Below are 27,996 nucleotides of genomic sequence, written 5' to 3' on the forward strand. Positions count from 1 at the left end.
TTGATATTTATGAAAATTGTGACCACCTGTTCTTTGGATTTGTGTTTGTTTATGGGCATTTTTGTCTGTGGGCACTTTGTCTGTCATGGTCGTTGTGTCTCACAGTGGACCCAAGTTTCTATTGGGTTGAAATTTTTAGTGTTTGCATGTGCTATTTAGTAAAACAGAATCAAAATCAAAAGAAAAGCAGAAAATGTGGTCCCTCTGTGTGCGTTGCATCCCAAAAGCAAAACTGAAACATGCAATTGTTTACTCTTTTGCCTCTTTTGTTGTTTACAATTCTTTAATTGTTGATTGTATACGTGTCAACTTGTAATTTGTTATTACAGATGGATGTTGAAGTGAAATTGGAGGTACATTATGGGGGTGCTTTTGTGTGGAACCCTAGTTTAGAGTACTTTGGTGGGAAAATTGAAATAGTGTATAGGGATGCTGATTTGCTTGGTTATTTTGAAATAAAAGGTATATGTGAGGAATTGGGGATTGATGAACCGTGGAGGGTTCATTATTTAGGTCATGGGGGCAACTTGGAGCAAGACTTAAGGCTCATAGAAGATGATCAAGATGTGGAACCCTTGTGGAACCCTAGTGAGGGAGGGCCAAGAGATACCATCATACTGTATGTGGAGAGTGGTAATGCTCCACTTGCAATTGAAGTTCCTGATGGTGCAGGGGTTGGTGCAGGGGTTGGTGTAGGAGTTGGTGCAGGGGTTGGTGTAGGAGCTGGTGTAGGGGCTACTATAGGGGGTGCAGGGGCTGGTGTAGGGGGTGGTGTAGGAGCTGCTACAGGGGGTGATGGTGTGGAGGAGGAGTTTGGTTGGTTGAATGAAGGCCTGGAAGGAGAAGACTTTGCTGATGACATTTTTGGTGAGTCTTCTCCACCTCACACAGTGCCAGATGAGCCTAACACTGTTCCAACCACTGATACACCTCATCCAAACACTGATACACCTCAGCCAAACACAGATGCACCTGGCCCAAGCAATGTTCCTCCTCCAAACATAGATTTAGATGAAGAGTGGGCTGAACCAGCTTTAGAGGATGATATGGCAAGTGTGGATAGTTCTGATGATGAGCAGGGGCCTGGCAATTTGGAGTTCAATGAGAGGACTGATATGGAAAATGTTAGGTTGGCAAAAGGGATGAAGTTCCCAAACTTCCAGGTGTTTAGGAAGGCTTTGAGGGAGTATGTAATTCAAAATCACATTGATGTCAAGTGGAAGTTGAATGAGAAGAAGAAGATTTCTGTACATTGTAAGAACAATTGTGGATTGAGGTGTTATGCCTCAATGGTGACTGGAGAGTGCACATTTGAGATCAAGACACTTTATCCAGAGTGTACCTGCCCCCTATCATTTAAAAATGGGCAAGTTACATCAGCCTATAAGGCAAAGAGGTATTTGGAGGATTTTTGTAAGAATCCTAATTAGAAGGCCTTAGGTATTAAGCACCATGTGATGCAGAAGATTTCAGTTGATTTAAGTCTTAGTCAGGTGTATAGATCAAGGAAGGTAGCTAGGGAGCTGATTACTGGGGATGAAGAGGCTCAGTATGGCCTACTTAGAGATTATGCAGAAATGATATTAAGGACAGATGTAGGAAGTAGGGTGATTCTGCAAACAGAGATGGAAAATGAGAATGCAGAGCCCAAGTTTAAAAGGATGTACATTAGGTACAATGCTCAGAAGGTTGGCTTTCTAGGTGGTTGTAGACCCTTTGTTGGGCTGGATGGCTGCCACTTGAAGGGTAGGTTTGGTGGGCAATTATTGTCTGCCACTGCCAAGGATGGAAATGACAATATATTCCCAGTGGCAATGGCTGTGGTTGAGCAAGAGAACAAGGATAGCTGGACCTGGTTCTTGGAGCAGTTTGCTGATGACATTGGCAGGCCAGATGAGCTCAATCTGGTATTCATCAGTGATAGGAAGAAGGTATTATCATCTAGCTCATGTTCATGACTTCATTACATGCTTACCTTTTTACATGCTTACTTGCTAACATTGAATGCTTACTTGATTGCAGGGCCTTTTACCTGCAATGGAGACTCTATTCCCAACTGTGGAGCACAGGTATTGTGTGAAGCACATATACAACAACTTCAAGGTTAACCACAAGGGCATGGAGTTGAAGAGTGTACTGTGGAGGTGTGCTGGCACAACATCAGCCAGGGAATTTGAGAGAGGGATGGACCATCTTAAGAGTTTGAATGAAGAAGCTTGGCAGTACCTGGCTGATATAGAGCCTGCACAGTGGACCAGATCCCACTTTTCTTTAAGAGCTTTGACAGATTGTATGGTAAACAATCTAAGTGAGAGTTTTAACTCTAAGATTGTGAAGGCTAGAGACAAGCCCATCTTATCAATGCTGGAGTGGATCAGAGTTAGGCTTATGAGCAGGCTATATATAAAGAAGACTGGCATAGAAAAGTATGATGGCAATTTGTGTCCAAGCATACAAAAGAAGTTGGAGCAGTTAAAATTAGAGTGTAAGAGTTTCAGTGCAGTTCCTTCTGGGAGGTTTGTGTATGAGGTTGACAATGGGAGGGAAAGGCATGTGGTGGACTTGGTAAATAGGACATGTAGTTGTAGAGTATGGGACTTGACAGGAATCCCTTGCAAGCATGGAGTTGCAGCCATTTTTGTGAATCGTGAGAAACCAGAAGACTACACCCATCCATGCTACTACAAGGATGCTTATGTGGAGACATACAAAACACCCATACCTCCCATGCCTGGCCAGTCTGAGTGGATGTCAAATGGCCAACCCAAGCCTGTTGCACCTACTGTCTATAAGCCACCAGGCAGGCCACCCATGAAGAGGAAGAGAGATGCTGATGAGCCGAACCCTTATAAGGTGTCTAGAGGAAACAGGCCAGTGAGGTGTGGAAGGTGTCAACAGGAAGGGCACAATGCAAGGGGATGCAAGGCCAATGTCACTGGTGAGACAGCATGGGAGAGGAGGCAGAGATTGCAGAAAGGGAAATCTGTATGTTTTTACAAAAATTTTATATTCAAATGCAAAATTCCAATAACTGATACTGTAAAAACATGCTCATATTTGGTTGTAGGGAAGTGGAAGGCCTTCTACACAGAGGCAAGGATCCCAAGCCCCATCTTCATCACAGACCCAATCCTAAACTCAGCCCCCACCAACACATCAGCCTTACACTATGGCCTCATCCAACCAGGCAGCAGGGTCACAGCCACAAGCTCCAGCTCCACAGCCATAAGCTCCATGGTCACAAAACCCAAGTCAATGGTACTCTTCAGACTTTAGGTACACAGTTAGAGGAGCTCCTTGGTTCTCTTCAAGCCAGCCAACACCACACACTTCTGCAGAAACATGGGACAGTAGACCACAATCATCACAGGTACTATAGTGTTAGGTTTGATATTTTATTCACAAAACTGTGATGCTGGTAGCTAACATGTGAATTCTTGTACTTTGTAGCCTACAAGACCACCTGCTACTAGAGGAGCTGCTTTGAGAGGAAGGGGTGATGCAGCTAGAGCTCAGAAATGTAGAACAAGAGGTGGAAAGGCCAGCTATGGTGTGAGAGGCAGGGGCAGGGGTAGGGGCAGTAAATGAAGACTAAGTCAAGACACTTTTGTTGCTATGTATTAGGGTTATGTAGTGTTAGGGTTTTATGTAGTGTTAGGGTTTTATGTAGTGTTAGGGTTAGGCAGGGCAGACAATGGCAAGTCACTTTTGTTGCTATGTATTAGGGTTATGTAGTGTTAGGGTTTTATGTAGTGTTAGGGTTAGGCAGGGCAGACAATGGCAAGTCACTTTTTGATATAGCTGTTCAAACACTTTTTGTATTTTTGTAAGTTTTGTAAACATTGGGCAGCTGCAACTGTTTTGGTTGTTGTACCAAATGCCTTATATTTACTGGTGGTTGATGAAAGACTATTCAATGCCACCTTCAAATATGTATACAATTTCCCAACTTAATGACAGGTGTTCATAATTATTGTTCTGATTATTGCAGTTTGTCATATGCGTTATTATTATATGAGTTTGTTTATGTGTGCAGGGTGTATATGTTGAATTTGTTGTCTTTTCTTGCAAGTTGACAGATTATCATGCACTTTAAATTCACTTTCAACACAATTGTCTTCACACAATGCACTTTAAATTCACTTTCAACACAATTGTCTTCACACAATGCACTTTATGCACAAACCAACACAGCTCACAACATCCAACAAAACACCAACACCAACAGCTCACAACTCACAAGTAGCCAATTCACTTTAAACAAAAATACCAACAGCATCTAACATAAATAATACTTTATCTTAAAAAGGCTTATATTATTAAGTGGCTTCAAGCTTATATTACATAGTTCTCATTCTCAAAAAATTCTTTCATAGTTCTATTACAATACAATTGAGGACCAGCTTATATTACAACCCATCAGGCAGACTCAATCTCATCATTCCAACATTTTCACTTGAGCCAAAACATGAAAACAACATAACCAAAACAAAAAAAAACCATGACAGAATTAGTGCAATTCTGCACTTTCTCTCTTACTTTAAAGCTCTCACTGCTATCTCCTTGGCTTGAACAGAGGAAGCTCGAAACTTTCTCTCCCTCTCAATGGCTTTTGCTGCCCTGTCTTGAGCAATTTCTTCCATTTGGGTAGCTTCTGCTGCTGCCTGGGTAGCTTCTGCTGCTGCCTGGGTAGCTTCTCTTTCCCTTTCACATGCAAGTTGCAGCTCACTTCGCAGTAAATCCAGCTTTTGTTGCACCAAATGGGCAGCTTCATTCCCACACACACAAGTGGGATTATCAATCCATCTAAAGAAAGGGCACTTGGGACCAATCTGTTCATAAATTGAATTGAACACATCACATTCCAATCTCATGTGAATCAGCTAGATTAAGTAAAAAGTATACTTACCTTATATCGGCTACAACCCAGAAACCTTCTCCCAAAATTATCCACTGTCAGACTTGTTCTCAGCACGCAAGTCTCATATGTACACAAATGCCCACATGAACCTGAGTAATTTCCACTCGAAGAAGACATCGATTATCAACTCCCTGTGAATCAACGCTATCATCAAAACTTGAAACCCCAGCTCAGAACCATAAAGCAGAAATGTCGTACCTGGTGATGATCTATCTTCGAATATTCAATGACTCAAGACAACCCAAAGTCAGAACCTCACCCTCACACGAAAGCACTTTCAGAAAAATCAAAACCTCAGATGCAGAATGGATTTTTCGCGTTTGTAGGGCTCGTGGGGAAAAGAGAGTGAGTTCATGTTGTTTGATCCGTGTAATGTTCTAATTTGACATAAAAGGGTGTTTTTCTAACGTCTGAGGGTGAGGTGGGTAACGGGGGGGGTAACGGATTGATGTACAGGTGGGCAAAGTGATAAGTTTTAAACCACGGGTAGGTAAAGTATAATCGGGCCAAACCTCAGGTGGGTTTACTGTAATTATCCCTATTATATACTATATATAATGGTAGAAACCTTTTCCTGCAATTAAGGAGGTGCTGACAAATAGGATAACTACCTATCTAAAATTCAGACACGTATAACTTAAAAAAGCGATATATTACATTGTTTGGTAACGCTACAACACCATTTAAGAGCGATAAATTATAATTTTTCACTCCGTTAAAACACTGTTTGAAGCCCTGGTATAAAAGGAAACTAACCGCTTAAGACAGAAAAAAGAAACATTGCTACACGAAGAAAAAACAAAAAAAAGGAGAAAGAGATACCGAGAGAAAAGAGAGACAGAGAAATAGAGAGGCAGAAAACGAAGAAGGTGAGAGAGATTGAGAGATCAAAAACTGAACACTCTAAAAATTGAAACCCAAAACACACAATCATCCATTCTTTCCATTTGTTAACACAAACGGCCAAAAGAAAAGATTTTCCCTGCCGATGAAAAAGAAAAAACAGAAGCCCATTGAAATATTTCCATAGTTTGTAATCAAGAATGAAAAGATGTCTCTCACTTTCCTATCAGATTTCTTCATTTAACTGTCCGTTAATTTCTTTCACCGGTGAGTTTTTATTTTCGATTTAAGTTTGTTTATTAATTATGATTAGGTTTTGATTTTTTGTTTGGATTGTTTTCGATTTTGGTATTTTAATTAAGTTTTTCTCTTCGCTTTTTAGTTTGACATTCTCATCTGCATGCCCTCAAGTTCAACCAAGTACCAATTTCGAATCTGTCAGATTCCAGATCGCTTAGATCTACTTTGATTTTTTTTTGTTTTTGTCGGATCTAGGGTTTATCATTTGCTCTTTGGATGAATATATTGCTTTTGTTTATTTGTGATGTTAGTACTCTACTTTGAATGTTCCGATTTCAATGTATTTCTCCCTCAATTGTTCACATTCTAGATTTCGGAATCAGAATGATTGTGTTACTCGCTAATGGTGAAATAAGCCGCATCACTTCCGAATGAAAACTTCAAAGTCATTGCAACTAATAGCCGAAACATTTGACTTTTTGTTGACCGCAATTCATTGTGCCATGTGGCTACATAAATTAATGCCATGTATACATTTAAATACACTAAATAGTTGTGACTTTTCATTTTTCAATAGGCACCTTTTTGTTCAATAAACACATTTTCATTCAATAGATAGCTTTTCAATCAATAGACACTTTTTCATTCAATAGACACATTTTCATTCAATAGACACGTTTTCTGCCAATATGCACCTTTTCGGTCAATAGGCACCTGTTTGTATATCCAACACCAAAACATTTTGTCTTTTTATTTGGCGGAATAAAAGAAACGTTTCAGTGATATTTTCACAATATTTTGTCTCTTGGGTTTGGTGGTAGTTACCAATTAACAAACGGACACTTCTCTCTCTCTCTCTCTCTCTCTCTCTCTCTCTCTCTCTCTCTCCTTATTATTATTATTATTTTGATAAATCTCTCTCCTTATCATTTAGTTTTAAGACCCAACTCCAAGTTTCTAAAAAAAACCTAAAGAAACACACGGTGAATTAAGCTTCAATTGCCTCCTTCCTTCTCTCTCACTCCAATCTCTATCTCTAATGAAGATCCAGAAAATCCAATTGCTTTGGTCCAATGAAACTGCCAAACTTATAATAACGCTTCTTTTTCTCTTTATCCTTTCTATGAATTTTAGTTTTTTTTTTTTTTTTCCTTAACACAAAGTCTCACTTTGTTAATTCTCACATGCTTGTGTGCATAAAGTACTCTATGATCAGATCTGCTATTATCTTCTTTTGCCGCAACACAATTTTCTCCTTAAAACTTCTTTTTCTTCAAGATTTTTTTTTCCTTTTTTTGAGGGTGGCTCATGCTTCACAATTCACATATTCCACTTATGTATTGGACTTCTCCTCTCCTTCTTCGGTCAATGCATCAAGGTTAGGATTTTTATTGCTTTTTCTTATAAGTTTGTCAATTGTTTGTTTTGATTATTTAATTGGTAGGCCTCAATCTTTTAATTAAATCTTCAATTTTTTTGACCTTTTAAAAGTTTTAATATTTTGAATTTTAACATTTAAAAGGTAACTCATATTTCTCTAATGTTTCTATGTTGTGTAGACATTTTTTTTTTTTTGTTGATTCTTCAAATTTTTTTTCTTTTTTCCTTTCAGAAGTTTTAACATTTTTTGTTCAGTTTTTGCAATATCTAAAACTGTCTGGTAGATTTCAAAATTCAACACCTATAGACAAATTTATTTTTAAAGGCTAACTCATCATTTTATTATATTTTTCCATTGTGTAGTCACATAATTTTTGTTTTGTTTCAATAAATTATAGGCTCAAAATCTTCTAATTGTTTGATTTACATATGAATTTTTCAGTTTATTTTTTGCAATACATTTAATTGTCTGGCCAATTTCAATAGTAGAAAAGCTATAATTATCTTTTGGGAGTAACCCTTCTTTCTATTGTATTTTTCTATTGCGTAATTATATATATATATATATATATATATATATATATTATTTTAATTCTTTTGAAGCTTTGAAGCTTCTGATTTTTTTTTTTGATTTTTTTTGGCCATTTTAAAGTTTTAACATCTTAACTTTTGGGTTTATTTTTTTCATTATCTGAAATTGTCTAGAAGATTTCAATGAATATTCATGGATTATTATTTTTAAGGGTAACCCATCTTTATCTTATATTTCTATTCTTAGCTTTTTTTTCTATATTTTTTTTCTTTAATTGTCCATGTTTATGTATCTTTTGTTTTTCTTATTTTTACTTTCATATCATATGTACATGTTGTGTATGTTCTTTGATTCTTTCTTTAATGGTTTGTGTGTCAGTATGTGTCATCGTGTCTTGGTACTTATGCAAAATCTATAAAGACTAAAGATGCTTCTTTTTTATAATGAATCCTGTGTTTTTCATGACTTTAGTGAGTCGTATTCTTTAAGACCTCCTCTCCCTGTGTGTGTGTGTTAAAACTATTTAGTATTCTAAAAAAAAAAAAAAAAAAAAAACAGTGGGTAAATCCCACATTAGAAAATGAGTATGAGTTAAAGAGGTTTAAAACCTGTACTGTATATTCAAGAATTAGGCTTTTTTGGATATATACTACTGTAAGTTTCTTTAAGACCTTCTCCCCTCTCTTTGTGTATGGTTTTCTTTGACATGGATTTTGTTCATATTGGTTTCAAAGTTTATTTCTTAGCTTATATTATAGATTGTAATATATTTATTCATCAAACTGTTTAGTTGAGTTTGTTTTCGAAGTTGTTTTCAGTGTTGGACATTTTCTTGAAGCATATTGGTATCATATTTTTAAATACTGTTAAGTTGATATAATAATAATAATCATAATAATAATAATAATAAATATCTGAAACGTATAGCTGTTAGCAAATGTTTTAGCTACATGATTATATTTTACAAATTCAATTTTGGTGTTGCAGTAAAATAAACCAAGATTAAATTATATATTGTACTCAATACTTTTCCTGTGCATCACACGGGTTAGCGACTAGTAATAACTAATAATTGAAATGTTTGATTTTTTGTTGACCTTACCTCATTGTGCCATGTGGCTACACAACTAGCGCCACGTCTACATTTAAAAACACAAAACATTATGCCTTTTGAGATTTTAACTTCCGGTTTACTTCAATTCGTTTCACAACATTTTTAAGTTTTAACCATAAATAACATCTAATCTAATCTAATACTATATATAATAGCAGAAGCCTTTAGGAGGTGCTTCCACGTTAGGAAAAAAGACCACATAAAATTTTGACACGTGTGCAGTTAAAAGTTTCAAAATACCGTACGTTGCACCAATCGAGGGCTTTAAATTCTATCCATTTACTATGCACACGGTTTAACACAAAAAAACCATTAAATTGAAAGAGACTGACCGACTGACAGAGACTCTGATAAACAAAGAGAGACTGGAGCCAATTAGGTGCAGAAAAATCTGAGAAATCAGACATAAACTACATATTTCCCATAGTTTCCCAGTTCCTTTCAAAACCTCTTTGTTTCCAGTTACGCTAAAACGACATTTTTGCTTTTTGATTTTTTTAGAAAAAGAAGCAGAAGAAGAAGGAAGATGAAGCCGACTAAAAAGAGTTCCCTACGACTTTTTGATTAACAATGCCTTCGACGGGTTTCTATTTTTTCTCTAACTTTTTTTTTCCCACAAATTTAAAGTTAAATTAGTTTTGCTATATGTTTTCCACTTATACAATTGCAGTCAGATTTTGGTTCCAGAAATTAGGGTTAAGGAAATTGGAATTATGATTGTGGCTATTTCTATTAAATATTTACGGTAATGGGTTTGTTTGAATTCTTCTCTTTTGGATTTAAATCATTCAATTTCTTCCCTCTGCAACAATAAAGTGGAATCTTTCTACAATCTAGAGTCTCTAATTTAATCAAAGTAAAAGTCTCAATTAATTTTCCTAATATTCTCTTCGATTATGGTTTGCTGTCAATTTAGGAATTTGGATTCATAACCCTTTCCTCTCTATTCGTTAAAATTAGGGAAAACCCCTCAAAATATGAAAATCCTACCTGAGTTATAATGGCCTCTTACCTGTTCTGTTTTTATTGCAAGGGGGAGTGAAATTGTGGGATTTTGAAATCTGATAGTATAACTTTCTTTACACTAAGTTTATTACTTTGTAGATTTTAGTTGATATTTTTTTTAAAGAGACTTTTTAGGTCTTATTTTTTTATTTTTAATGTTGGGTTAATGGGTTTAAATTGTGAAATCTGAAAGTATAATAGTAAAAGGAATTGCAGCCAGTTCTAAAGTTTTGTTTTGTTTTGTTTTTTGTTTGTTTGTTTTTTTTTTTTTTTTTTTTTTTTTTTTTTTTTTCTCAAATTTCAATTACGTTTGTTAGTTTACTTTGCTAAATGTGAATCAATATTGGATAGATTAAATCAATCATCATAGAGAGCAGATTGAATCAATATTAGATTTTTGATTCAATATTTAGGCTTCTCTGTTTGTGTTTGGCTTTTGGTGGGCATTCGGATTGGCATATACATTGAATTTATATGTATGACATTGAAATTTCTGATTCAATATTTTGGTTTATCTGTTTGTGTTTGGCTTTTGGTGGGCATCCGGATTGGCATATACATTGAATTTAGATGTATGACATTGAAATTTCCATTGTAATGTGGCAACTGTGAAATGATAAGGGAATGGGCATTAGTTATGAATATTATGGTCATTGGAAAAGACAATTCTGAGGCTTTAGCACTTAGATTTTATCTATTAATATTCTTCAGATTTTTTTTCTTTCTTACTCTTTTTCCATGCTTGACCCGTTCTTTTTTCCTCCAATACATGATGCTTCTTTTTCTCCCAATTTATCTATCATTGGTTTTTCTATCTGTGAATAGAGCAGAAAGTAGGTAGGCAATCTGTCACTAACACAGGTTTTATTACTTTTTAAGGACTTCACCTTTCTTATATGAGACACACTGTACTTTTTTATATTTGTGTTTAGGACTTACTATTACTTCTGTTAAATACCTTTACGTATTGATCTTATTTTAAAATATTTTTTATCCCATTTTTTAGTGTGTACTGCCATGCACATGATCATGAAGATTAGTTTTCTGGTGGTTAATAATTATATGTTATTGAATCACACTTAATACAGAATACCTCTTTGGCCTTCAAATAGTGACATGCATTGAGATCTCAAATGATACGGTTTATGTATACTGTTTATCTTTTTTTTTTGGAGAAAGATTGTTTATTTTATTTGATTGTTAGATTACCAAAATCTTCAAAAAAAATTTCATTTTTTCTCCTCTGATTTTTAATTCAATTACTTCTTCATTCTGCAACCTTTGAAATGATTTGGTTTTGCTTGGAATATTTGGATTCGTTTTTTTAGGGTACTCTAGACTTATAATTCAAAGGCTATGAAATTTAGATTTTTTTAATAGTTGGGCTTCTCATTAATATACAATAGATTTATCTTAACTGTGTTAACAATGTTGCATGACTGTTGACTGAGTTTTTTAGAATGATACATGTTTGAAAACATGTCTTATAGACTTGCATTTTATTTCCTTAGTATTATGTTGTTTAGAAAATATATACCTGCAAAACGAATCCTCTGACTTTTAATACCATTAAGATTATTGCACTATTGACTCATAAAATAGATGCCTACAAAAGAGAAAGCAAAGGGTAGCCCATAGCTGTATGATGCCATTTACTATATCTTTGATCCTTTTTTCTTTTCTTTTTTTCTTGGTAATATGTTTGAAATATGGCTAAAGGAATACCTCCAGACCACAGCCACCCCCTTATACTTTTAAGGGCCAGAATATAAATGAAAACAACATGGAAAGTGTACCAATAGTAGGTTTACATAAATAACTTTTTAGAGTAAACTTACTAGAATTAAGATACTTACTTCAATGCTTTTGACTGGCTTTGTATAGGGTGATTTCTTAGGTTTTGTATGTCTAAATATTGTAGTGCTCTTTACGCTTAAACTCACATGGCTCAATCAAAATATATAACTAAAGGATCCTATTGTGCATCTTTGATTCTTAAAGGGAATTTTCATGTTGATGATCATGATCATCTCTTTAGAAGTATTTGGATTCAATTAGTTTTTGTTTTGGACTGGACTGAACTGAATTGTAAAACCATAGTATAATTCAGTTAGGTTTTTCCCATCAATTTTCACAGTGAAAGCTCCTACCTATGCCTTGGAATTTTTTTAAGAGCATGCTCTGTAAGTACTTTTATTCTGTTTTGAGATGATTAAAGCTTTATCACATTTATCTCATTGGAATTTTGGCTTAGTTAAAAAAAGGGGCAACAAGGTATATAAATGTGCACATGCATAAATATTTGTATGTATCAGTCCTGCCAATTTGTAGTAAAGAATTATTATCTTCAACTATAAGATTTTAAAAAAATATATTGTTTCTTTAGCCAATCTGATTATTTTGGTTTTGATGTAATAATATTGTTCTTCTTTTTCTTTTTGGAAGGCATACAAAATTGAAGATATACTATATGATAGTAGGTCTAAAACAAAACTAAAAAATTAAACTAAAATCAAAGCAGAATTTTTATTCATATATACATACATATATATATATATATATATATTGTTTTGCTTTCAAAGTTGGCTAAATTAATAATGTCTATCATGTGTTGGATGGAATTCATGATATATGTAATGGTTATTGGAACTCATTTGCTGTTTCATATATCAATGTTTAGTATTTTTAAAATAGGCAAATACTTCCATTCTTCATATTTTTATAATAGGTCTTGATGCCTACAACCTCCCATTAAAGATTATGCCACTTTGTTTAGTGTTTTGAAGTGCGTTGTTTTCCCATAACATTGTACTGTAACAAGAATAACTCAAGATGTTGATTTTTGTGTCTTTTATATCACAAAGGTGTAACAACCTTTGTTTTTTTAAATGTGAGTTAATGTAATTCTTTTTTATTCAAGGTTTTCTTATATATTGTTCAATATACATTTAGTAGTCAAACAGATTCATTTCGAATGGAATAAATTTTTTATTTCAGTTGTTTTCAATAACTGAAATTTAGTTTGCTTTTGGATGAATTCTATCAGTTCATCAACAATAAAATAGTGCAAAAAACCGGGGTATAATGCACAATTAACCAACACAGAAAGATATTTTTAGTAGTTGGGAGCTTCTAGAGGATCTTCAAATTGTCCTTATTTAATAAAAACCCAATTTTTGGATATGTAAATTCAAGTGCTATTTGAGAAGAATAGAAAGTAGTTTGTACCACCTAAGAAATATTTTTTTAATGTTGTTTGTGCAAAAATGGAAGTGTTTTTCTTTCGAAGTTCTTTTTGATAAGTAATTAAAGTAGAATTAATGGTTTATCTAAAGTGAAGGATCTATACTTGGTGAAAAGAAGAAATTTTACCTCTATTCTCTGATAGTCTGATGTAAAAAGTTAAGAAAACAGAAAATATCCAAACTACTCGATGCGTACTTATAAGTACATCAAAGTTCTTTTTTATATCAGCTATACTTTCTCTTGTCAATCACTTACTTTCTACCAATAGAAATTAAAATATTGTTTCTTTGTATTTATACATTGGAATTTTACCTTATATTATTATTGAATATGTTCTCCTTACATGGAGCTCAAAAGGTTGTATTAGTTTCTATTATTTCAAAGGTTACATTTAAATAGGTCTTCATTATGCTATTGCCTCCAGTTGGACAACAATCACCCATTTAGCACACCAAAGAATCCATTCTGTTCCTATTGTGTATTCCTTTGTAGTTGGCATGTTCAAGATGGACTACATTTGAGGGGGTTCTACATATGTGCTATAGTTTTTACAGGTGGCTGATGATGACTCAATTCATCCAAGTGAAACAGAGCTGGCATTTATAGTACATTAGGGCTAGCTAGAATATGGCTTTGCTCACTAGATTTTTTTTTGGTTAATAAGTTCTTAGACTTTATTTTCTGCTATGGGGAATTTTGGACTTCTGACATTGTTATTGAACCTAATTCTACATCGCAAAATTGTAATTTTTGTTTTTTGAATTGATTGGCATTATTAAAACAAAGCCTTTAATAAACATATTAATTGTTGTATTTTATTGTATTGTTATGTCAATTTGATGGTATTTTAAATGTGTAAATGTTCCCTGCGCATTGTGCGGATTAAATGCTAGTCTATATAATTACAACACATTCCTTTTCTTTTTCTTTTTTTTTTCTACAAGCCTCATCACACGAGCAAAGCACGTGTGATGAGGTTCTTTTTTTGTTTTTTTTTGTTTAGTGTTACATTTTTCACTCATTCTAATTTGAGATTTACACACTTTTCCACAAAAATTGCACATTTAAAATTACTAATAAAAAAATACCATGAGCTAAGGTACCACCACTGGCCTTAAATAAAGTACCACTTCATCCAAACTTGTGATACATTTGCAAAGTTTGCAAACCACCTACTGCTGACCCAACCAGTCACAACTTTCATCAAATACTTGCTACTCACCAAATGATACCCTAGTGAAAACCTTGAGACAGCAACTTGTGATGTTTTTATACTTTGAATTTGAAAAAACAAAAAAGCCTGGATGGTTTTTATTTGGATAAACGTGGGAGTGTTTTTTTTTTTTTTTTTGGGTCAAAATATGAACGTGGTAGATAATTCTTTTTGGTAGAAAGTGGGTTTTTTCATTATCTAGGTGTTTTTTTTTTTTTAGTTTTTTTTTAAAAAATAAAATATTAAAAACGTGTGGTAGAATAAGTGGGTTAGTGAGAGTGTTCCCATTGTTTAGACAATGTTTTTTCAAATTTATCTAAAATTTAGGACTTTTTAAATTAGTAATTTTACATGTCTTCAAAAAATTAGTAATTTTATATATCTAACCTTACTATTTAAACTTTACAAACTGATAAATTTGAAAGTATTTTAGACATTAAAATTGAAGAATCCAAACAAAAAAAAAGCTCCTTAAATAGTAGTATGGATTACCCACCCATTGACCCCCTTTGGTCCCTATAATAAACTGCCTATAATAAAAACTGCCAATAATAAACTAGGGACAACGTTTGGTCCCTCGGGTAGTATTTGTAAGAGACCAAACAACACCCTTTCTTATTTTTTTTTTTTATGTCAATACCCTTCTCTTCCACCAATGGCTCTTCCTCTGTGACGAGAGAAGAAGCACTGAGCCGTACAAATCTCTACTCAGAGAGACTTGGGATAGGTTTACAGGAGACTTAATGATGTTGACCAAGTTGGCTGTACGATTGAAAGAACAATGGAAGCTATAGCAACGACCCTCTTGCTATTGCCTTCAATTGAACAACAAGATTTGCGATTCGAGCATCGTAATCTATTGTGATTTTTGTCGGGTTTGATCAAGCACATAGAGGAGACCATCAATTTTTGCATGATTAGAACAATGTGTATGTGGCTTGATTTTTACTCTGAAAAATATATTATAGACTATTAATTTCTAATGAGAAGTCAGATTCCTCTTCGATAATAGAACATTCTAATATTGATTTTGTTTTTTAAATGGATCATTTCAAGTTTTTTTCTGTAGTTCTGTATTTTTTGTAGGGATTCATGTTGTTAAACTGTCTTTTCAATCCCATTAAGAACATGTACACCATGTGTTTGACAAAATGTCTCACTTAATCCTGCATTTTTCTTTTCATTCTCTTTTAGAACATGTACACCATGTGTTTGACAAAATGTCTCACGTACTCTTGCATTTTTCTTTTTTTGATAATTCAATAGTTATACTCTTACATTAGTTTAAGTCAACTTCATGGTTTATGATTGTTTAAGGTCTCGGATATTGCCAAGAACTATTTTATATTTGTTCCTCTCTATAAAACTACACAGTAAAAACATGCATTTTTCTTTACAGAAACTGTCCAATGAATAGTGAGACTGATATGTTCTTCCGTTTGGTTTTTGAATTTGATTGTTTTTCATATACTTACTAATATATTTATTGTTTCTGTGTCTTATTGTGGTAAAAGATGAATACTTTAGTGGGGTTTTCAAACTTGGGCTTCTTCCTCTACAAGTTGAAGATTCTTCTATATTTTTCTTTAGTTTTTGGTTATTGGTTTCTGATTTGCTTTACTTTCTTAGACTGGTGAGTTGGATGTAGAAGGTTTTGATAATTCAAATTATTGGATGCATTGTATTTTTATATTCCTATTTGTGTTGTGATTTTGATACATATATGTTTGTTTTTTTGATTGACTGAAAAAATATTTTATAGTTTTAATCATCAACTTCCCTTTTTAGTTGGTAGGTTTTGGATCAAGCTGAATTGTATGGTTCCTTATTTCAAAATTCTAGACCTTTACATAAAACTCATTGAGACAAAAGATCAACCACTGAGTACTACCATTAAAAAAAAAATTACTACCATGTTAAAACATATTAGAATAGTGAACTCTCTTCTACCATATTCAAATAATGCAGTGAAATGAGACTTAAATTTATATTGCTAAAATAACTCTCTTTTTCCCCTTTTGGGTGTTTGGATTAAATTGGTTTTGAGATTGAAATTCATATTGGTAAAATAACTCTATTTTTTTCCCAGTTTTGCTAATTACCTACCATGAGTCATTGATTTCTCTGTTGACATTCTTATGCCACAATAAAATCTTTTTCTCATTTTGATATACATTAGATAGGCTCATAGGCATTAGGACAGAAGTTAAAATATTCCTGAAAGTTATGCCACTATGTTCATATTTATTTTTGTATTGTAGACAATTTAACCTCACTATACGCACTTTATCTTTGCATCTTATAAGCCTTCAAAGAGATGAATGACAATACCTTCTTTGATCTTGAAATATTGCTAGTATGTCTTGAGTCAAGTAGAAATTTCTTAATCTTGCAATCTTACTTATTTTAAGATAATATCTAATACCATTCTCATCCTGCATAATCATATTTAACTGAGTTATATTTTAGATCAAGTTACATTTTCAACAACAAATAAATTCATGTGTATGTATGATGCAGGACTGTTTGCACCATAATATGTTTGAACAATGCAATTTGTTTTGATGGCTTTTTAAAAATAAATAAATAAATAAATTTTAGATACTGTAGGGATTGTTTTATATATCTTTTAGTTCAATTATAGGAACATGGTCTTGTTTACATGTCCCACTAAAGTGTCCTTATAAAACCTCACCTTGCCAAATCATGCAATTATTCTTTGAAACTCTGTTCCCATCTGTGGCGGTGGTGCTTATTCCTTACGCTTGGCTTCTACGATATACCTTCCATCCATCCAACATTCTACTTCTTCACAAGGCCTGAAATAACTAAGTGAAGAATTTGTGAACATTCTTCAAGGAATGAGGTGAATAATTCAATAAAGCTATTAATTCTCTATGGTTTCTTTGTTCTTAAAAAAAAATTATTTCTTTAATTTTACTGCCCATGAATATGATGGGCTTATAGTGGATGGTCATAATATGAATTTTTTTGCCAATAAATCTGGGAAGTAAAACCCATGACTTTGATTCTTCAATTAGGTTTGTGGTTACCATTCATATAGATATTAGTTGCCCATTCATGCTGTTTTCTAGGATTCCCTCCTTAGTTTATCTCAAAACTTGAATAATTGTTAAATTTTGCTATAATAATTTAGGAAATGAGAAGAATTTGATGATAGAATCGTAGTATCATTTGTTCAATCATGAAAGTTTATGTTTTTCGTGTTTGGCCTTCATTGAGTGTAAATAGAAAATCTATATCAATGTATACAATTAACTGGAGCAATGAAAATTTATTCAAATAAAACTTAGATAAGAAAGTTGAATTTTTGTAGAAGAGTTGAGTGATTGGTAGGTACATTGAATATTAAACAACTAAACAATATAGCTTTAGGGTGAGTATGAAATACATGAATGGTTATTAAATCAATGCATGTAGAAAAAGGAAAGTTGCATAGTATGCTGCATTGTGATTCTTTTATTTATCTATAAAATATTCATGTGATTTGAAATGTTGTTTGAGTTTTTCATGTAATTCTTTTATTTATCTAGGAAATTAATCTAGAAATCCACACAACAAAAGCAAATTTAACCTATATACTTGGCCTAAACTAAACATGACCAAGTCAAATTTAGGGATGCATATCCTTTGAGTTATCAAATATGTTAGACCATATTCATGTGATTTGAAATTTTGTTTATGGGTTTTGAACTTGCATATACCTCTCCAAGAATTAATCTAGAGAGAATCCACACAACAAATTTAACCTATATATTTGGCCTAAACATAACATGACCGTGGCAAATTTAGGGATGTATATTCTTTGATTTATCAAATATGCCTGGACCATATGATTTTCTAAGTTTCATTTATTCTTTGGTTGGGATTATGAGTTCCTTTTGGAAGTATTATTGTTAATTTTGAATTGAAAAGTTTGATAATGTTCTTATTTTCTTTTCTTCGCTTTTTTTTTTTTTTTTTACATCCTGATAAAGTGGTTGATGTGGTATGACTAGCCTCATATTACACTATAAACAAATGCAAGTATATTATTTTATTCATTAATCCAACAAGACCAATACTAAATAAATTTTGATCAAATTAGGATTGATTTTCTGTAAATAAATTTTAAGTAAATTAGGTAAGTCATTTTTTACAAGTAATCCAATTTCACAACTAGCCCGTGTATTGCATGGGTTAGCGACTAGTTTGACAAATAGCATTAACGCACTACAAGGTATGAGCACATCATTCACTAAAGTTGCAATCTTACTTTTGATAAATTATTAGGTTTATTGTTCTATACTTTAAATATAGTTTAAATATAATATATTTTTCAATTATAAATTATTTTTCATATATTTTCAAATATTTTTTTAATTATAAATTTCTACTAGAAAATATCTATCTAAATATGAAAAACTTAAAATAGATGAAGAGAAAACTAGAAAAACAAATTAAATCTCAAAAGGCATTTATGGATAAATTTGTTACTAATATTAAACAAAGAACAACAAAAAATTTGGTTGAAAATATAAGAAAGTAACAAAAAGTCCACTGGAAAGAGTTAGAAAGTAATAAAATTATACAAAAATATTATTAAATTTAATTAAATTAAATTAAAGTTCCATTTAAAATTTTTGCCTTAGGCTCCAATATTTTCATTCTCCTATGCTTAGTGGGCTAACGATTCTAAGGGTGTGTTTGTTTAGAGGTGAAATAAGGTAGATAGAAAATTTTGGACAGAAAATAGGAAATAAAACTTTTTTGGAGTGTGTTTGGTTGGATAAGAAGGAAAGAAAATAAATGGTAGGGCCCAGTGCTTTCTTCCCGGGCCTGCCAAAATGTTTTCTCCCCAAAATGGAGAAAAAACTGAGTGGGGATTTTTTTTTTTTTTTTTTTATTGACAAAAATGTCCATGTGCATATGCACATGAGCTTCTTCAAGTTGCTTTTCTTTTCTTTCCTTTTTTTTCTTTCTCCCCGGGGTAGACGTTACCCCCTCTTTTGCTCTTTTTTTTTTTTTTTGGGCAACAAACGTGGCCTTTTTTCCTTTTCTTGGGCAATCACATTGCCACCTTCTTTTTTTTTTTTTTTTTTTTTTTACTAGATGTGATTTTTTTTGAGACATGATTTTTATTTTTATAATAAATTTGGGTGATTGCTCTTTTTCGGGTGGTTATTTGTCATTTTTTTTTTTGTTTTAATTGGTCATCCTTCTTTAACAAGGGTATATGAGTTAATTTATTTAAAGTCATTCTTTCCATCCCTCTATTTTTCCACCCCCCAACCAAACAAAAATGAGAGAAAATAAAACATTTTCTATCTTCCCACTTTTCCATCCCCCCACTTTTTCACTCCTTCAACCAAACGAACCCTAAGCTTCTATGTGAAGATATTTGACTGAAATGAATAAAATCAAAGTGTATTTTCAACCTAACTCTTAGTCTCTTACAAATCATGAAAAGTGAATGATATTCGAAGGTATTGTTAACATAAACTAGGGCCTTTTTGTTTAATATGAAATTTATCCCGTTTTAATTGTGTTTTTATTTTTGTTAAATATTGCATACGCAGGTGTAGATGTGAAAATCGCATATATAAGTGCAATGTTAATTCGAATATGAAAAGTTTAGTTATGAAACCAAATTCTGATTGAGGAAATTTTTTTGAGATAAACAATGTTTTATTAGTTGATATAATTCAACATTTGTTATTTTGCAAGAGAGAAGATGACACTTGACAGAGCCACAATACCAATCTTATTCTAGACTTGACTTGCCATTCATATCTCATTTTGGAAACGACCGTTTCTAAAGGATAATTATTTACTCTTAGAGTATCATAAATACGTACTGCCCCCTCTCATATAACTGTGAGTTTTACTAATTAAATTTATAGTAGGACTCACAATTTATATGAGATAAGGGAGCACGCATTTATGATATTCCTGAAATATTCAATAATTTTTCATTTCCAAGATAGGAGCTCTTGGAAAGGGGTTTAAAGAGAATTCCTATTTTGAACTTTGGGTTGCAATATTCCTGGACCTGCTAATGGGGCCGAATATAGATGACCCGAAATTACACATTTGTCTTCGCTCCGCATAGAATGAAAGATTGTTCAAAGTTCAAACTCATGTGCTCTGCAGTCTGCACCAATGCAAATCTTAAGCCCACTGTTTTCAAGAAAAAGGACCATTATTTATGACACAAATCACACGGTTGAGTTGACCCAAGGGTCTTTGTCCAAGGTAGCGGGTCTTTCTTGAAGCATGCACGCTATCAAATTTTTATTATTGTTTTAATTTTTATGTTTTGAATCAAGGCTATCAATATATTGATAATATACCTGGACATAACTTTACAAATTAATCAAAATAACGAAAAAAAAAAAAAAAAGTTGAAACAACAACAAGATTAGACTAAACAAATCAAATGAACAAAATATTCAATAAAAAGCTCATTCAAAAAACTAATATAGAAAAGCCCTAATCATTCAAGTTCGTAACCCATTCAACACATTCTATAAAAATAATTTATAATTTTATTTTTCCTAAAAAAAAAAAGAGATATCAAGAGAGATACTATGGTAGTGAGTTCTCCTAAAATTTGCAGTTGCAGCAACTTTGCTTATATTGATGACTCGACTTATCATCTGTTGCTCTATATCTCTCTCATCATGATCAAACTCTTAACTGTTTTTTTAGAAGAATTAGACTCTCTAACTTTATTACTCTCGAATAAAATTAACATGATTTGAAAATCCAACCATTAAATTGCATGTTTTTTTTATATTCTTAACACACATGTCAAATTTCATATTAATCAAATGTTGTTTATTACTTATTTTTTATGTATAATTTTATATTACAAAAACTTTAAATTTAAACATTTGATTGATGATATAACTATTGATATTTTATTTTTTGGAAATTTTTCAAGCATGGTGCATGTAAGAAGAAAATGTAATCCAACGGTAGATTTATCAAAATTTACATCCAATAAAATGATATTAAGTAGAGATGTAACTAATAAAATGATATTGACAACAACCAAAGTTTGTTGCCAAATTTTGTCCTTTTTTTTTTTTTTTTTAAAAAGACTCAATAAATACAAAGAGGAAGAAAAAGAAGAATATTTATATAAGAAAATTTTTCTCTTCAAACTAGTTTAGTAAGAAGCTCTTCAAACTCTTATATATTTTTATTGTATATAATTTTTAAAAATTTAACTGTTGGATTACATGTTTTTATTATATTCTTTATGTTTGCAAAATTTCAAGAAAATTAAAAATCAATAGCTAACTCATCAAAAGATGTTTAAATTTTAAGTTTTTGTGATCTAAAATTATTTATAAAAAATAAGTTTATTTTTCAAATAGTAAATAACATTTGATTTGTACAAAATTTGATATGCGTATTAAGAACATAATAAAAAACATACCATCTAATAATTAAATTTTCAAAATTCATATTCAATTAAAATATATAAGAGTAGGAAGGGTTCAGGCTAGTCTTCAACAGACTCCTAATCCAAACTACCCCATGTAGTCCTTGGAACTACCATTCACTTAAGATAATCAAAATCACACAACAACTCTTCATTTCTCATCGAATAAGATATTTGTTGTTTTTTTTTCACTTCACATCACCATGAATAGTCATGTCACGTTCGCATAGTGAAGATTGTTCAACCCATGACAAAGCTTAGAGCATCTCTAGCACATTCTCCAAATTTTTGCATTGTCTGGAGAATGAACAGTGACTTTTACCTTTTAACTACTCACTTTTTCAAATACACTTTTCAATAGATTCTATATCCCATTCTCTATCTCATTTAAATATTATTTCTTCATTCATTTTTTATTCTTTTTTTATCATCATTTATTCTTTCTATATTTATTCTCAACAATTATATTTTTTAATGAAAAGTGTTATATTTACAATATTTTTCGCAATACTTTCACAAGAATTATAACAAAATCTTATATGAAAAGTTGTTACTAATTCTAATTTGAACCCACCACTGAAATCATATTTTTACTCACCAATATTAGCTAATAACAATATGTTACTTAAGATTTATTGTGAAAATATTGTGGTAGCATTTCCATTCTTTCATCCATATGTTTCCCCTTTTTTTTCTTTTTTTTTTTCTCTTGTTTTTTTTTTGCACCACACACGTATACCCATATATCTCATCCTCTCCTTTTTTTTTTCTCTACTTTCCACTTGATTCCAAAACCTCCCTCTCTATTTCTTTCTCCGGCTCTCTCATTTTCTACTCTTTTTCTTTTCTTTTTCTACCATAATCTAGCTTTCTCTGTGATACGTCTCACATAATCTTGCTTGCCTTTTAGTGTCATTATCTTCAAACACACACAAACACGCATGGAGAGAAAGGAGAAATCGCCTTTGCTCCACCACACTGCCACCGCTCCTCCTACTCCTCACCGCTGCTGCTCCACCACACACATACGACCCTATTTTTTTTTTTCTTGATCTTTTATTGTTGTTCTAATTTTTTTTTTTCTATTCTTGATCTGTTGTTGTTGTTGTTGTTGTTGTTGTTTTGATTTAGATTTGTTATTTAAATTAAATCAGTTTTATGAGAGCAGGAATTGTTTTGTGAGCGCAAGAATTGTTTTGTGAGAAGAAACAAATAGAGAGAGTGTAAGACCCAAAAACAAATCAAAGAAGAAAGAGAAAGAAGTGATAAAATATTAAGTGCTGGAATTTTTTAATGAAAAAAAAAAATCAGTTGCTAATCTACAATAGCCCATCAGACTTGATGAGCTACTGTTCATGAGCCAAAAAAAAAAAAAAATTTGAGTTTTAGAGAGACTATTGGAGCACTCTTTTCCTCTTTTTTCTGGTTTCATTCTCTATATTTTGGCTATACATACTCTATTGGAGATGCTCTTATGCCCGTGGTTTCCACGAAAGAGGCTAATTATTTATTTTTAGACCACAACTAATTTTAGACTAGTGGCATATTAGACCACAACTACAATTTTATGCCAACCCATATTTTTACGGTTCAAATTAGTGCCAACTCTAGAAATTTTTTTTAGAGTGGTCATTAAAAAGAATTAAATTATATAAAATCTAATAAAGAAATAACTTAGATGTATGTCACAAAAAGAAAGAAGCATAAATACATGAAGTATTACCATTTCTTTCTACTAACAAAAAAAATGTTATGTGTAGGGATGATAGGCCCAATAGTATATATTGGACCGGAGGCCTGGTTCGAGGATGGCTAGTAGTCCGAGGACGGGTAAACATTGTTGTGGAAGTTGGCATTAGTGAATAAAGAAAGGGGTTTGGTCATGATGGTCCAAGAAGGTGGTTTGAGGAGGTATGCTTCTTCGTCTAAGCAAAGCAGAGGTCAGAAGGTGCAGACTGCCATCTAGAAGCAACATTCCAAGAGATTTTATTGATGAGGATATACATCATGAAAGCACAGGACAGAGGAAAGCTATGAAATATCAAAGAGAAAGCTGCTACCATTACATTGAATGCTCTATAGCTAACTCTCTAGCCCTATTAATGAGAAAGTGATACTTGAACATTAATTTTCAGCCTTACAGCTACTCCCAAAGACTTCATGAATGTGTTGATGGGACAAGGATCAACACTAGCAATCTAATCTACATATGGAGGGTGGAGATGAAAGAAGGAAGATAGTATAAAATAGAAAAAAGGCCTTGAGGAAAGGAGATCGGAGAATTGAGAGAAAAACATTGTAGCAACAAGAACTATGCCTGTAATCAAATTCAAGAGATATATAAAAGAATTGATCTCCTCGGATTGTGCCGAGGATGATTTTCTTTAGATAAAACCAGTCTATCTTTACTTTCTCATCATTTGAATCCATTATAATTGTTACCTAACTCATTAAAACCTAGTTTTCTAACCCACTCTTTACAAATTTATTGTATTGGGCTCTTTAGGCTTAGATCCTTTTACCCTTTGGGTTTAAGGACCAAAACCTACCCCTTACAATTGGCACCGTCTGTGGAAATTACTTGAGCTTTATTGAGTTCCATGTTCAACTATGGTAGGTTCAAGGCCAAACCAGGAGGAATTTGTTAGTTCCCAACGTCAGGATTAGTTCCTCAACCTTGAGTACACGAGGGACTGGGAGTTTAGCGTGCATACCACGCACACTGGGGGAAGTCAGTCTTGAGGTGGAAGTCACCTCTCGCATGAAGAGAATACTAGGAGTATGCAACTGGAGATTGACCATTTAAGAAGGAGGTTACGTCGTGAGCAACGTAGAACAACCCCTCCAAGTTCTAACCCCTTTTTCTGGTGGTGATAGTGATATTACCTATCAGCCAAGGTTTAGGACTCCTCCCAGTGAGTCCTTTTCGTGTGATCAGGATCGTCATTATAGGCAGGGAAGGGAGATTCCATCTCCCCAGGGCCTAGGCAATGACTCTATGGTTAGGGCTTTGAATCAAATTTTGCAAGTCGCCTTTTACCCGTAGGATTGAAAGTGGAAAACTTCCTCAATGGTTTACTTAGCCAACGTTCACCATGTATAACGATAGAACGAACTCAGTGAAGCATGTTAGCCACTTCAACTAGAGGATGGCCATTCACTTCAGAAACGAAGCCTTGATGTGCAAAGTATTTCCATCCAGTCTGGGGCCTGTGGTAATGAGATGGTTCGATGGTCTGAGAAAGGGTTCTATTAGCTCCTTCAAGGAGCTCACTAGGGCATTTGGGGCCCGGTTTGTGACTTGTAGTAAGGTTCTTTGGCCTTTAGACTCCCTGTTGTCTATGATCATGCGAGAAGGGGAGACCCTGAAAACATACTTAGACAAATACTAGGAGATGTTCAATGAGATTGATGGGGACTTTAATGATGTGGCCATAAGCACTTTCAAGGTCGGCATACCTATCGAGCATGATTTGAGAAAGTCATTGACTAAGAAGCCTGTAAGGAGTGTGCATTGGCTCATGGACCGTATTGACGAGTATAAACGGGTCGAGGAAGACCAGAAGTAGGGGAAAGGGAAGACTAAAGTTATCCCTCAGGATAGGAGGGATTTCAGGTTGGACAAGTACAACAATAATTGGCCCCGAAGAGATATTGCTAGGCAATTTGGGCCTATTGCTACTTAGGTGGTTGGCACGGTGGTCCAGGAACTAGTGCACTAAGTCCTAGAAAGGATTAAAAATGAGCCATATTTTAAATGGTCAAATAAAATGGGAGGAAACCCTATGAAGCGCAACCAAAGCCTTCATTGCCAATACCACCAGAAGCGAAGAAACAGCACAGAAGATTGTAGAACTTTAAAGAGTTATCTGGAGTAGCTCGTCAAAGAAGGGAAGTTGAAGCAGTTTTTATATCAGCCCAGTGGATAAGGGGGTTAGGCAGGATCAGGATCTCAGAGAGATGATTTTTCGAAGGCCCCTTTGGGCACCATTAATGTCATCTTCGTGGCTCTAGGGAGAACTAGTTCTCACCCTTCCAGAATGATGTCTGTAGCTCGACCACCTGTCGAGGACTCTAAACCTGAGCCGAAAAGGGCTAGAGTGGAGAACCGACCAGCGTTGAGTTGCTCAGATGAGGACAAGGTTGGAACCATACAACCATATGATGATGCCCTAATGGTCACCCTCAAGATAGGGGGATATGATGTGAAGAAAGTGTTGGTGGATTAGGGCAGCGGGGTAGAGATTATGTACTCTGATTTGTACAACGAACTAGGCTTGAAACCTGAGGATTTGGCAGCTTATGATTCACCTTTGTTAAGCTTCAACGGGAAAGTTGTTGTTCTAAGGGGCCAGATTCGACTACCCATGCAAGCAGGATTAGAGGTGGTAGAGGTGAACTTCATTGTAGTGGATGCTTATTCTTTCTACACGGCCATTGTAGCAAGACCCTTGCTTCATGCCCTGGGAGCTATTTCTTCCACTCTGCATTTGAAAGTGAAATATCTGTTTTGAGACCGAATTGAGGAGCTAGTTGGGAGTCAATCCGTGGCTAGGCAATGCTTGGTGGTTGCAATAATACATCAACCAGGAGTGGAGTCCTTAGCCTCTACTGAGAGGGGCTTATAGCAATCAAGGACTTGGTGTTATCTACGGTCGCAGTGTCAGAAGGGGCAATATATGAGAATTTAGAAAAAATTATTATTGATGATGATTTGGGAAAGTTCTTTCAGGTCAGAGCTCAGCTGCCTTCTCGAGAGAAGGAAGAGCTGATAGTGTTTCTTAGGAGGAATATTGATGTGTTCGCATGAAGTGCTTACGAAGTTCCTAGGGTAGATCCAAATGTCATCTGCCATCATTTGAATGTTAATTTGTCCATCATCCCTAAAAAGCAACCACCTCGACGCTCATCTAAGGACCATTTTGATGCTGTCAAGGATGAGATGATCAAACTTAAGCAGGCCGGGGCTATTAAAGAGGTGTTTTACCCTAAATTACTAGCCAATACTGTAGTGGTGAAAAAGAAGAGTGGAAAGTGACAAGTACTTGTGGACTTCACAGATTTGAACAAGGCCTGTCCAAAAGACCCTTTCTCCATGCCTCGGATAGACCAGCTAATGGATGCAATTGTAGGCCATCCTCGGATGTGCTTTTTGGATGCCTTCCAAGGATACCACCAATTACCACTGGCTTTGGGTGATCAGGAGAAGACAAATTTTGTCACTCCTACTAGAAATTACCACTACAAGGTGATGCCTTTTGGATTGAAGAATGCATAGGCTACCTATCAGAGGATGATGACCAGGATGTTCGAGCCACAATTAGGCAAAAATATTGAGGTTTATATAGATGATATGGTGGTGAAGAGTAAGGTGGTGACTGAGCATGTGGGAGACCTCGGAAACATTTTTGAAATACTAAGGAAACAAAAATTGCGCCTCAATGCGTCCAAGTGCTCCTTTGGCGTGGGACCAGGCAAATTTCTAGGCTATATGGTCACTCATCATGGAATTAAGGTTAACCTTGATTAGGTTAAGGTAATTAATAGTTTACAGCCATCTCAGAATCCTAAAGAAGTATAGAAATTAACAAGAATGACTGCCACCTTGAACCGATTTATCTCTCGGTCAGCGGATAGATGCAAACCTTTCTTCTAGTTGTTGAATAAGTGGAAGGGATTTGAGTGGATCGAGGAGTGTGTCTTGGCCTTCCAGCAGCTTAAGGAGTACCTTTCTCGGCCACCTGTTATGTCCAAACCCAAGGTGGATGAGGTTTTGTTTACCTACATTGCTGTGGTTTTCCATGCCATGAGTTTGGTGCTAATACGAGTTGACAGTGGTATGTAGAGGCCAGTTTACTATGTGAGCAAGTCGTTGCATGAAGCAGAGGTTTGTTATTTACCACTGGAAAAGGCCATTTTGGCAGTAGTACATGCTACACGTAAACTTCCTCACTACTTCCAATCCCACACAGTTGTTGTTTTAACCCAACTTTTGTTTCGATTACTACTTCAGAGTGCTGATTACACAGGAAGGATTGCCAAGTGTGGT

General features: G+C 34.0%; 1 protein-coding gene and 1 long non-coding RNA gene across 2 annotated transcripts; both read left to right on the plus strand.

Moving 5' to 3' along the window:
* Positions 1-564: 564 nt before the first annotated feature.
* On the plus strand, positions 565-1,430 carry LOC115986114. Its single transcript, XM_031108973.1, has 2 exons — positions 565-619; positions 673-1,430. The coding sequence occupies exons 1-2, from the start codon at positions 565-567 to the stop codon at positions 1,428-1,430; spliced, it is 813 nt and encodes a 270-aa protein (XP_030964833.1).
* A 7,911-nt stretch (positions 1,431-9,341) lies between these two features.
* On the plus strand, positions 9,342-12,397 carry LOC115983406. The gene is made up of 2 exons (XR_004090045.1): positions 9,342-9,409; positions 9,532-12,397. It is a non-coding gene; the product is annotated as an uncharacterized LOC115983406 (long non-coding RNA).
* Positions 12,398-27,996: the final 15,599 nt, after the last annotated feature.

This window comes from Quercus lobata, chromosome 4 (genome assembly GCF_001633185.2).
Source record: "Quercus lobata isolate SW786 chromosome 4, ValleyOak3.0 Primary Assembly, whole genome shotgun sequence".
In the NCBI taxonomy this organism is placed as follows: domain Eukaryota; kingdom Viridiplantae; phylum Streptophyta; class Magnoliopsida; order Fagales; family Fagaceae; genus Quercus; species Quercus lobata.

Excerpts from the sequence above, each read along its gene's own strand:
- LOC115986114 (XM_031108973.1), top strand. The coding sequence starts at position 565 with ATGTGGAACCCTTGTGGAACCCTAGTGAGGGAGGGCCAAGAGATACCA. Across the intron at positions 620-672 it reads CCAAGAGATACCATCATACT|GGGTTGGTGCAGGGGTTGGT; the intron begins GTATGTGGAGAG and ends CTGATGGTGCAG.